This window comes from Herpailurus yagouaroundi, unplaced genomic scaffold (genome assembly GCF_014898765.1).
Source record: "Herpailurus yagouaroundi ecotype Mexico unplaced genomic scaffold, PumYag 67555, whole genome shotgun sequence".
In the NCBI taxonomy this organism is placed as follows: Eukaryota; Metazoa; Chordata; class Mammalia; order Carnivora; family Felidae; genus Herpailurus; species Herpailurus yagouaroundi.
The window spans coordinates 1,773,841-1,786,290 of NW_024420361.1; the positions used below are offsets into that span (position 1 = coordinate 1,773,841).

Below are 12,450 nucleotides of genomic sequence, written 5' to 3' on the forward strand. Positions count from 1 at the left end.
GTGCAGACATAAAGATCCTCCTGGCATAATGAAGTCATGTGAAAGTTAAACTTTTCAAGGCCATAAAGAAAAATTGAAGGGACAAAGTTTCAAAAGTAACTGTCTAGTTAAAAATTACTCTTGGGGCGCCTGGGTGGCGCAGTTGGTTAAGCGTCCGACTTCAGCCAGGTCACGATCTCGCGGTCCGGGAGTTCGAGCCCCGCGTCGGGCTCTGGGCTGATGGCTCAGAGCCTGGAGCCTGTTTCCGATTCTGTGTCTCCCTCTCTCTCTGCCCCTCCCCCGTTCATGCTCTGTCTCTCTCTGTCCCAAAAATAAATAAACGTTGAAAAAAAAAATTAAAAAGAAATTACTCTTAAATTACCTTTAAATATGGAGGGGAGGAGTCAGGGTACACTACCTACACTCTCCTTTTATTAAAGTTAATATTTAATAGGTTGTTTCTGATATATGTAGATGAGCCAATAATGCAATTATAAGGAAAAAAAGGAAGAACTATATCAGAGTGAAGTCAAAAAGGAAGAAAATGAGGAAGCTATGCATAAGCCAGATGTAACCAGTAGAATTATAATTCATTAGTTAACAGAAACTTTTCCTAGGAGCAGAGCAATAAAAGTCTGGAAAGCTTTAAATTGATGAGGTAAAAACAAGTGAATTTGAATCTATGAAAAAAAAGGAAGGAAAGGGGGAAGCAGGAAATGGGGGGGGATGGTCAGCACATAGGACAGAAAGGATATGACATCACAAAGCCCACTGGCTCAAAGCAGTTAGGAGCACTGTTTATCTGTTTGGGAAGTGAAAGGTGAAACTTCCCCTTAGAGACCTGTCCATGCCTTCTTCACTGGTTCTCCCAAACCCACATTAGTCCTAATTCCGCCATTCCTAATTCCCAAAAGAGTGAAGACAGGACTCATGAACATGGAAGACTCTGAAGAAAGCCCAACAGAGAAGCAAAGCCTGGTTCAAGGCACCTCAGTAACATTGAATAGTGACACTGGTACAGATAAAGTTCTTGCCTCACTAGAAGGCAAGAGGAAGCGGAAAGGGTACTTGCCAACTGAATCAGTGAAGATTCTCCGTGACTGGCTGTATGAACACCGGTTTAAGGCCTACCCTTCAGAAGCAGAGAAGCAAATGCTGTCTGAGCAGACTAATTTGTCTTTCCTACAGGTCTCAAACTGGTTTATCAATGCCCGCAGACGTGTTCTTCCAGAAATGCTTCAACAGGATGGAAACGACCCCAATCAGATCACCATGTACCACCAAATAGGCAAGTCTGCTGATATGACCCATAAGCAGAACACAGATTCATCTATACAGGCAAGGTCAGGGCCCAGAGATCCAGACAAGATGCAGTGGCTGCCCCTGAGCATCCCTGTAATTGACCAGCCATTGGAGGAGAAGCTGCTGGATCCAGAGTTGTCTACAGGCCAGAAGCTCACCCCAAAGGCCCAGCCAAAAAAAAAGGTCAAGATTTCTACTAATGAGCCTGTGCTTATGTCATCTTCCAAACCTGTGTTAACAGAAGAGTACAATGACTTCAGCAGCTTCCAGATGCTGGTCGATGTAGCCGTGCAAAAGGCTGCAGAACTGGAGTTACAGAAGAAGCAAGAATCCAATCCATGATATCCAATGTCCCTAAAATTATCAAGTAGTTAGTACCTTGTCTACAGCAGTAGATCCATCTCTGCTCCTCCAACTAATGAATAGTTTTATATTTTATAGAGACCTTTTCCTTCTAGGGGTTCCATAAGAACCATTACTAGCTATTGGGACACAATTCTGCTAGATATTTCAGTGTTTCCAGATGGACTTGTCATCATGATTAACACTAAAATAAAGATATCTTCTTTGCTTCTACTATCTCCTAGGTTTAAAGGCTTCAGACAATCAGACCAATATATCTGAGACTAGACACAGTACTGAGACATCTTCGGAAGCCTTGCTTTGGCTTTTCTAATCAGACTTTTTGATCCCAGGGTTGCTGCAAATACCACAGCACCAATATGTCTCCCTCTGTCTAACTTTCCTTGTTGATTAGCATGAAAAATGGAAAAGAAAGGCTCTATAAAAGATGAATATAACAACACTGGTGTCATTTTTTGTTGGAGTTTTTGTGAAAATTTCAACTTTATGTTTTTCTTTGTATAGTTTATTGACAATCTTCAGGAGTAGCTATTTTTTGTTTGCAGGCGGTAAACATAAGAGTCAAAATACAGTGAATTCATGAACATGTTACAGATAAGGGTGCACTCATATTTGGCATACTAGTGAAGAAGTATGCAGTAAGATATAAAAATTCTACATGGTAATTTTCAGTTGTTAGTTCCAGCATAGTTGTTTTCAGAGGATACTTTTTTGTTTAGTTTTTATTTATGTATTTATGTATTTATGTATTTATGTATTTATGTATTTATGTATTTATTTATTTATTTTTGAAGGGCTTAAACAAGTTTATTTTTCACAGTTCTGGAGGCTAGAAATCCAACATCAAGGTGCCAATTTGGGCACATTCTTATCAAGGCGCTCACCTCTTGGTTCATAGACAGCACCTCGTGTCCTTGTATGATTAAAGAGGCTAGTGCTCACTGAAGCATCTTTTATAAAGTCATTCACCCCATTCATGAGGTCTCCACTCTCATGACCTCAGCACCTCCTAAAACCTTATCTCTAATCCTATCATCTTTGGGATGACTTCAACACATTAATTTCAACATATGAATTTGGGGGAGACACAAACATATAGAAAATATTAGTTATATACACATATGTATGTATAAATATATACACACATATTAAATATAAAATATGTTAACATAAAATGCTAAATGTTAAATATATACATATTTAACATTTCAATTCCTGCTTATTGTCCTTAGGATAAAATAGGAATTTATATTTTAAACATTTTTTTTTAAATTTGAGCATAGTTGACATGTTATATTAGTTTCAGGTGTACAATATAGTGTTTCAACTTCTCTATATGCTATGCTCACCACAAGTGTAAGTTACCATCTGTCCCCATACACTATTACAATACCATTGATTATATTCCCTATGTTGTGCCTTTTATTACATGAATTATTTCATAACTGGAAGTCTGTACTCCCACTCCCCCTCACCCCTTTTGGCCCATCTCCCCTTATCTCTAGTAACCATCAGTTTGCTTTCTGTATTTATAAGCCTGACTGTAACTTTTGTTTGTTTATTTGCTTTGTTTTTTAGAGTCCACGTGTGAGTGAAATGATGTGATGCTTATCTTTCTCAGTCTTTACGTAACATAATACCTTCTATGTCCATCAATGTTGGAAATGACAAGATTTTTTTTTTATGTTATCCATTTGTCTATTGAAGGACACCTAGGTGGCTGCTGTATCTTGGCTAATATAAATAATGCTGAAATAGGGATAGGAGAGCATATATATTTGTGAATTAGTATTTTCATGTTTGTTGGGTATATACTTAGTAGTGAAATTACTGGATCATATAGTATTTATCTTTATAATTTTTTGAGAAAACTCCATGCTGTTTTTCAGAGTGGCTGTACAAACTTACATTCCCACCAATAGTGCATGAGGATACCTTTTTTCTCCACGACCTCACCAACACTTGTTCTTTCTTTCTTCTTTCTTTCTTTCTTTCTTTCTTTCTTTCTTTCTTTCTTTCTTTCTTCCTTTATTCTGACAAGCATGATGTGATGTCTCATTGTGGTTTTCATTTGCATTTCCATGAGAATTAGAGATGTTGAGCATATTTTCATGTGTCTCCTATCCATATATATGTCTCCTTTGGAAAAAATGTCTATCCAGGTCATCTGCACATTTTTACACTTATTTATTTTTGAGACAGAGCATGAATGGTGGAGGGTTAGAGAGAGAGGGAGAAATAGAATCTGAAACAGGCTCCAGGCTCTGAGCTATAAGCACAGAGCCCAACGTGGGGCTCGAGCTCATGGACCGTGAGATCATGAACTAAGCTGAAGATGGATGCTTAACTGACTGGGTCCCCAAGGCACCCCATTTGCACATTTTTTAAATACAGGTTGTTTGGTTTTTGGTAATCAGTTGTGTATGTTCTTAAATAGTTTGGATATTAGATCTTTATTGGAATTGTCATTCATAAATATCTTCTCCCATTCAGTAGACTGCCTTTTTGTTTTGTCAATGGTTTGCGATACTGTACAGATGATTTTTACATTTTATTTTCATTTCATTTTATTTTATTTTATTTTCTTAATATATGAAGTTTACTGTCAAATTGGTTTCCATACAACACCCAGTGCTCATCCCAAAAGGTGCCCTCCTCAATACCCACCACCCACCCTCCCCTCCCTCCCACCCCCCATCAACCCTCAGTTTGTTCTCAGTTTTTAAGACTCTCTTATGCTTTGGATTTCTTCCACTCTAACCACTTTTTTTTTCTTCCCCTCCCCCATGGGTTTCTGTTAAGTTTCTCAGGATCCACATAAGAGTGAAACCATGTGGTATCTGTCTTTCTCTGTATGGCTTATTTCACTTAGCATAACACTCTCCAATTCCATCCGTGTTGCTACAAAGGGCCAAATTTCCTTTTACTCATTGCCACGTAGTACTCCATTGTGTATATAAACCACAATTTCTTTATCCATTCATCAGTTGATGGACATTTAGGTTCTTTCCATAATTTGGCTATTGTTGAGAGTGCTGCCATAAACATTGAGATACAGGTGCCCCTATGCATCAGTACTCCTGTGTCCCTTGGGTAAATTCCTAGCAGTGCTATTGCTGGGTCATAGGATAGGACTATTTTTAACTTTTTGAGGAACCTCCACACTGTTTTCCAGAGTGGCTGCACCAGTTTGCATTCCCACCAACAGTGCAACAGGGTTCCCGTTTCTACACATCCTCGCCAGCATCTATATAGTCTCCTGACTTGTTCATTTTGGCCACTCTGACTGGCGTGAGGTGATATCTGAGTGTGGTTTTGATTTGTATTTCCCTGATGAGGAGCGACATTGAGCATCTTTTCATGTGCCTGTTGGCCACCTGGATGTCTTCTTTAGAGAAGTGTCTATTCATGTTTTCTGCCCATTTTTTCAATGGATTATTTGTTTTTCAGGTGTGGAGTTTGGTGGGCTCTTTATAGATTTTGGATACTAGCCCTTTGCCCCATATGTCATTTGCAAATATCTTTTCCCATTCCGTTGGTTGCCTTTTAGTTTTGTTGGTTGTTTCCTTTGCTGTGCAGAAGCTTTTTATCTTCATAAGGTCCCAGTAGTTCATTTATGCTTTCAATTCCCTTGCCTTTGGGGATGTGTCAATAAGACATTGCTGCGGCTGAGGTCAGAGAGGCTGCTTTCTCCTCTAGGGTTTTGATGGTCTCCTGTCTCACATTCAGGTCCTTTATCCATTTTGAGTTTATTTTTGTGAATGGTGTGAGAAAGTGGTCTAGTTTCAACCTTCTGCATGTTGCTGTCCAGTTCTCCCAGCATCATTTGTTAAAGAGACTGTCTTTTTTCCATTGGATGTTCTTCCCTGCTTTGTCAAAGATGAGTTGGCCATACGTTTGTGGGTCTAGTTCTGGGGTTTCTGTTCTATTCCATTGGTCTGTGTGTCTGTTTTTGTGCCAATACCATGCTGTCTTGATGATGACAGCTTTGTAGTAGAGGCTAAAGTCTGGGATTGTGATGCCTCCTTCTTTGGTCTTATTCTTCAAAATTACTGTGGCTATTTGGGGCCTTTCATGGTTCCATATGAATTTTAGGATTGCTTGTTCTAGTTTCGAGAAGAATCCTGGTGCAATTTTGATTGGGATTGCATTGAATGTGTAGATAGCTTTGGGTAGTATTGACATTTTGATAATGTTTATTCTTCCAATCCATGAGCACGGAATGTACTTCTATTTCTTTTTATCTTCTTCAATTTCCTTCATAAGCTTTCTATAGTTTTCAGCATACAGATCTTGTACATCTTTGGTTAGATTTATTCCTAGGTATTTTATGCTTCTTGGTGCAATTGTGAATGGGATCAGTTTCTTTATTTGTCTTTCTGTTGCTTCATTATTAGTGTATAAGAATTAGTGTATAATCAGTTGGATTTCTGATTCTGATTTCTGTACATTGATTTTGTACCCTGCAACTTTGCTAAATTCATGTATCAGTTCTAGCAGACTTTTGGTGGAGGCTATCGGATTTTACAGGTATAGTATCATGTCATCTACAAAAAGTGAAAGCTTGTCTTCATCTTTGCCAATTTTGATGCCTTTGATTTCCTTTTGTTGTCTGATTGCTGAAGCTAACACTTCCAACACTCTGTTAAACAACAGCGGTGAGAGTGGACATCCCTGTCGTGTTCCTGATCTCAGGGAAAAAGCTCTCAGTCTTTCCCCATTGAGGATGATGTTAGCTGTGGGCTTTTCATAAATGGCTTTGATGATCTTTAAGTATGTTCCTCCTATCCCGACATTCTCGAGGGTTTTTATTAAGAAATGTTGCTGAATTATGTCAAAGGCCTTTTCTGCATCGATTGACAGGATCATATGGTTCTTCTCTTTTCTTTGATTAATGTGATGTATCACATTGTTTGACTTGCGAATGTTCAAGCAGCCCTGAATCCCAAGAATAAATCTCAGTTGATCACGGTGAATAATTCTTTTTATATACTGTTGAATTCGATTGGCTAATATCTTATTGAGAATTTTTGTATCCATATTCATCAGGGATATTGGTCTGTAGTTCTCTTTCTTACTGGGTCTCTGTCTGGTTTAGGAATCAAAGTAATACTGGCTTCATAGAATGAGTCTGGAAGTTTTCCTTCCCTTTCTATTTCTTGGAATAGCTTGAGAAGGATAGGTATTATCTCTGCTTTAAACGTCTGGTGGAAATCCCCTGGGAAGCCATCTGGTCCTGGACTCTTATTTGTTGGGAGATTTTTGATGACTGATTCAATTTCTTCACTGGTTATGGATCTGTTCAAGCTTTCTATTTCCTCGTGACTGAGTTTTGGAAGCATGTGTGTGTTTAGGAATTTGTCCATTTCTTCCAGGTTGTCCAGTTTCTGGCATGTAATTTTTCATAGTATTCCCCGATAATTGTTTGTATCTCTGAGGGATTGGTTGTCATAATTCCATTTTCATTCATGATTTTATCTATTGTGTCATCTCCCTTTTCTTTTTTGAGAAGGCTGGATAAAGGTTTATCAATTTTGTTTATTTTTTCAAAACAGCAACTCTTGGTGTCGTTGATTTGCTCTACAGTTTTTTCAGATTCTATATGGTTTCTTTCTGCTCTGATCTTTATTATTTCTCTTCCTTTGCTGGGTTTAAGCTGTCATGCTGTTCTGCTTCTATTTCCTTTAGGTGTGCTGTTAGATTTTGTATTTGGGATTTTTCTTGTTTCTTGAGATAGGCCTGGATTGCAATGTATTTTCTTCTCAGGACTGCCTTTGCTGCATCCCAAAGCATTTAGTCTGTTGTATTTTCATTTTCGTTTGTTTCCATATATTTTTTAATTTCTTCTCTAATTGCGTGGTTGACCCATTCATTCTACAGTAGGGTGTTCTTTAACCTCCATGCTTTTGGAGGTTTTCCAGACATTTTCCTGTAGTTGATTTCAAGCTTCATGGCATTGTGGTCTGAATGTATGTATGGTATGATTTCAATTCTTGTATACTTATGAAGGGCTGTTTTGTGACCCAGTATGTGATCTATCTTGGAAAATGTTCCATGTGCACTCAAGAAGAAAGTATATTCTGTTGCTTTGGGATGCAGAGTTCTAAATAGATCTGTCAAGTCCATCTGATCCAATGTTTCTTTCAGGGCTCTTGTTTCTTTATTGACCGTGTGTCTAGATGATCTGTCCATTTCTGTAAGTGGAGTGTTAAAGTCCCCTGCAATTACCACATTCTTATCAAGAAGGTTGCTTTTGTTTGTGAGTAATTGTTTCATATATCTGGGTACTCCTGTATTCGGCACATAGACATTGATAATTGTTAGCTCTTCCTGATGGATAGACCCTGTGATTATTATATAATGCCCTTCTTCATCTCTTGTTACAGCCTTTAATTTAAAGTCTAGTTTGTCTGATATAAGTATGGCTACTCCAGCTTTCTTTTGGCTTCCAGTAGCATGATATATAGTTCTCTAATCCCTCACTTTCAATCTGAAGGTGTCCTCAGGTCTAAAATGATTCTCTTTTAGACAGCAAATAGATGGGTCTTGTTTTTTTTATCCATTCTGATACCCTATGTCTTTTGATTGGCGCATTTAATCCATTTACATTCAGTGTTATTATAGAAAGATATGGGTTTAGAATCATTGTGATGTCCATAGGTTTCATGCTTGTAGTGATGTCTCTGGTAGTTTGTCTCACAGGATCCCCCTTAGGGTCTCTTGTAGGGCTGGTTTAGTGGTGACGAATTCCATCAGTTTTTGTTTGTTTGGGAAGACCTTTATCTCTCCTTCTATTCTAAATGACAGACTTGCTGGATAAAGGATTCTTGGCTGCATATTTTTTCTGTTCATCATATTGAAGATCTCCTGCAATTCCTTTCTGGCCTGCCAAGTTTTTTTAGAGAGATGGTCACGAGTCTCAAAGGTCTCCCATTATATGTTAGAGCACGTTTATCCCTAGCTGCTTTCAGAATTTTCTCCTTATCCTTGTATTTTGCCAGTTTCACTATGATATGTCATGCAGAAGATCAATTCAAGTTAAGTCTGAAGGGAGTTCTCTGTGCCTCTTGGATTTCAATGCCTTTTTCCTTCCCCAGATCAGTGAAGTTCTCAGCTATTATTTCTTCAAGTACACCTCAGCACCTTTCCCTCTCTATTCCTCCTCTGGAATACCAAGTATGCGTAGATTATTTCTCTTTAGTGCATTCCTTAGTTCTCTCATTCTCTCCTCATACTCCTGGATTTTTTTATCTCTCTTTTTCTCAGCTTCTTCTTTTTCCATAATTTTTTCTTCTAGTTCACCTTTTCTCTCCTCTGCCTCTTAAATCCGAGCCGTGGTTGTCTCTATTTTATTTTGCAGCTCACTGATAGCTTTTTTTAGCTCCTAATGGCTGTTCCTTTGTCCCTTTATCTCTGTAGTAAGAGATTCTCTGCTGTCCTTTATACTGTTTTCAAGCCCAGAGATTAATTTTATGACTATTATTCTAAATTCACTTTCTGTTATTTTGTTTAAATCGTTTTTGATCAGTTTGTTAGCTTTTGTTATTTTCTGAAGGTTTTTTTGAGGGGAATTCTTCCGTTTCGTCATTTTGGATACTCCCTGGAGTGGTGCGGAACTGGGACACTTCCCCTGTGCTGTCTTGAATAACTTGCATTGGTGGGCGGCGCCGCAGTCAGACCTGATGTCTGCCCTCAGCCCACCACTGGGGCCATAGTCAGACTGGTGTGTGCCTTCTCTTTCCCTCTCCTAGGGGCGGGACTCACTGTGGGGTGGGGTGGCCCCTCTGGGCTACTTGCACACTGCCAGGCTTGTGGATCTGGCATATTAGCTGGGGTGGATCGGCAAGGTGCACATTGGCAAGAGGGGCAGGCTCAGCTTACTTTTCCTTCAGAGATCCTCTTCGGGAGGGGCCCTGTGGCACCGGGAGGGAGTCAGACCTGCCAGAGGGATGGATCCACAGAAGCACAGAATTGGGTGTTTGTGTGGTGCAAGCAAGTTTCCTGGCAGGAACTGGTTCCCTTTGGGATTTTGGCTGGGGGATGGGCGAGGGAGATGGTGCTGGCCAGTGCCTTTGTTCCCAGCCAAGCTGCGCTCTGTCATCCGGGGCTTAACAACTCTCTCTCCCATTGTCCTCCAGCCCTCCCATTCTCTGAGCAGAGCTATTATCTTATAACCTTCCAGATATTAAGTTCCGCTTGTTCCTAGAACACTCTCCGTCTGTCCCCTCCGCTTTTGCCAGGCAGTCTCCAGGGAGCTGCGCTGCTGGAGGGCTGCCCCTCCGCCCCGGCTCCTTCCCGCCAGTCCGTGTAGTGGGCACCGCCTTGCCGCCCTTCCTACCCTCTTCCGTGGACCTCTCGTCTAGGCTTGCATCCAGAGAATCCATTCTCCTAGTCTTCTGGCGATTTTCTTGGTTATTTAGGCAGGTTTGGGTGGAATTTAAGTGATCCACAGGACGCGGTTAACTCAGAGTCCTCCTACGCAACCATCTTCCCAGAAGCCCCCTGTGTTTAGTTTTAAACCGCAATTAAATACCAGTAATGAAACAACATTTGCTTGGAAATGTATACATTTATTTTTCTTAAAATATTATTGTCATCATTTTCTCCAATTTTTATGTTTTTTTATTGTTTGGAACTTTCATTTTTCCAAGCAGGAATTTAATTTTACATAAGTCGGATACTGGGAGCACTGTTAGTAGCTTTCAGGATATTATCTTGAGCTTGGTTGGACTGCAGAATAAGGATTATTTCATTAACCTTGGCACAGAGGAACTCAGGATATTTGAGCATATAAAGAATTTCAGCATCATCCATTTCCAGCAGTATTTGAGAGAATTTCCCAGCCAAAGTTGGGTGAATGGATTGAACCAGAGTAACCAGCTTTTCACCCAAAATATTCTTCTGAGTAGTAATTTGATGCCCACACAGATACATTTGACATATCATGACCAACAGGGATGGGCTTCTGGATGGATGCTGGCCTTCCTACTTTAAATTTAAGAGGCTTGCAGACTCCTGCAATACCAGTAACTTTCTTGAATCTTTGGTTTGCATGTGATCCCAAAGAAGAAGTTTGAGGTTAAACAGCCATGGTCAGGGTTGTTGTACTGGTGATTTGATAGGCTGATTTGATCCCTGGCACTTGTGGTGGTATTAAGGTGCTGACTAATGGCTTATGTCCTACTGCTGTGTGGATAGCATAATGTATATTCTGAGATAGATGACGTTTGTCCCTGAACACAGGCTTGCAAAGATGTGCACTGCACAGTGACACCGAGGAAGAATCGACATGAAGTTATTTGATGGTGTTGTATTTCAATAGTTGATTATAGGATTATCTTCATCTCTCAGAGCTGAGATTCTCTCCATGTAGTTCTTGGTGAGGAAAGCATGGCACTCATCCTTACTCTGTGCAATAGCCACATACAGTGGTTTGGTGATCACAATTTTCCCATTCACTTCCATGACAGCTTTATTAGCTTCCTCAGGAGTTGTATGCCAAACAAAACCAAAGCCTTTGCTGTGGCCTGCCTCCATCATGACCCTGGCACTAGAGATTGTCCCAAAGAGAGAGAATTCTCTTCTCAGTTGTTTGTCATCAATTTCGTCTTCAAGATTTTTCACATAGAGGTTAGCCCCCTTGCCCTTGGTGAGTTTACCCTGCTTTATTTTTTCAAATTTGTGTTTTAGTTCATAGTGTCTCTCCAGTTTGTTCTGGGCTCTACCAACATAAATTTGATTTCCATTAAGGGCTTTTCCATTCATTTCTTCAATGACTTTCTTTGCATCTTCACAATTCTCAAAACTCACAAATCCAAACCCTTTGGATTTTCCACTTTCAAAAGTCATAACTCTGATACTTAATACAGAACCAAACTCACCAAAAATTTCTCTAAGGCATTCATCATCTACATCATCTCCAAAATTCTTGATGTAACACTGGTAAATATATTTGCTTTAGCTCTGAGCTCTGCTTCCCTTTTTTTGCGAGGTTTAAACTGCCCAAAAAAACTCGCCTACCTTTCAACAGAATACCATTAATCTTTGCAACAGCCCTTTCAGTAGCATCTGGTTTCTCAAAATGCACAAATCCAAAATCCCTTGATCCACTTTCATCAGTTACTACTTTACAAGAAAGAATGTTTCCAAAGACAGAACATGTATCATAAAGGGACTTATTAACAATAAATGGCAAGATTTTTAATGAATATATTGCCCACTCCACTCTTACGAAGTGATAGGTCATGCTGGGGCCACATAATAAGCAGTAGTTTGCCATTCATAATATCAAAGTTCATAGTGTTCAGAGCCCACTCAGTATCAGCCTGCACCAAGAAGTTTATATACGCTTAGCCCAGGGAGTGGCGTGTTACCTCATCGCGGCACACCCGAATGGAAAGGATAGGCCCAGCTCTAAGGAATTTCCCATACAACATTGCCTCATTCACTTCAGGGTGCAAGTCTCTGACATAGAGTGTGGACATTTCGAAGTGGGTAACTGAAGCATTCATCTTGAGTTAGATCTTGAGTGAGAGCTCCATCAGGCACCAACACTGGAACTCTCTCAGTGGGAGATAGTCAATCAAAGGAGGAATTGAGGCCAGGAATGCTCTTTTTGGCCTCAGCCACAGTTGCAGCTGGAGCTCAGCCGTGGGAAACTGAGACTATGGGCCTCGGTTATGGTGAGTCATGAACATTGCCTATAGATACGTGTAGTGTGCCTGATTGTGATGCAGTCTGTGCTAGTTCAACGTCACGTGCATAGGCGTCATAAGCCAAGGGGATGAAGGCAGGCAGGCAGCTTTC

The 12,450-nt window shown here is 40.0% G+C and overlaps 1 protein-coding gene and 1 pseudogene across 1 annotated transcript; one reads left to right on the forward strand and one right to left on the reverse strand.

Moving 5' to 3' along the window:
- The first annotated feature begins 793 nt into the window (after window positions 1–793).
- On the forward strand, window positions 794–2,083 carry TGIF2LX (TGFB induced factor homeobox 2 like X-linked). Its single transcript, XM_040467667.1, has one exon. The coding sequence runs from the start codon at window positions 910–912 to the stop codon at window positions 1,621–1,623; it is 714 nt and encodes a 237-aa protein (XP_040323601.1). The 5' UTR covers window positions 794–909; the 3' UTR covers window positions 1,624–2,083.
- An 8,876-nt stretch (window positions 2,084–10,959) lies between these two features.
- LOC121025214 (polyadenylate-binding protein 1-like) lies at window positions 10,960–12,155 on the reverse strand (annotated as a pseudogene).
- Window positions 12,156–12,450: the final 295 nt, after the last annotated feature.

What these genes read in the sequence shown, in the direction of transcription:
- TGIF2LX (XM_040467667.1), top strand. Translation starts at nt 910, where the DNA reads ATGAACATGGAAGACTCTGAAGAAAGCCCAACAGAGAAGCAAAGCCTG.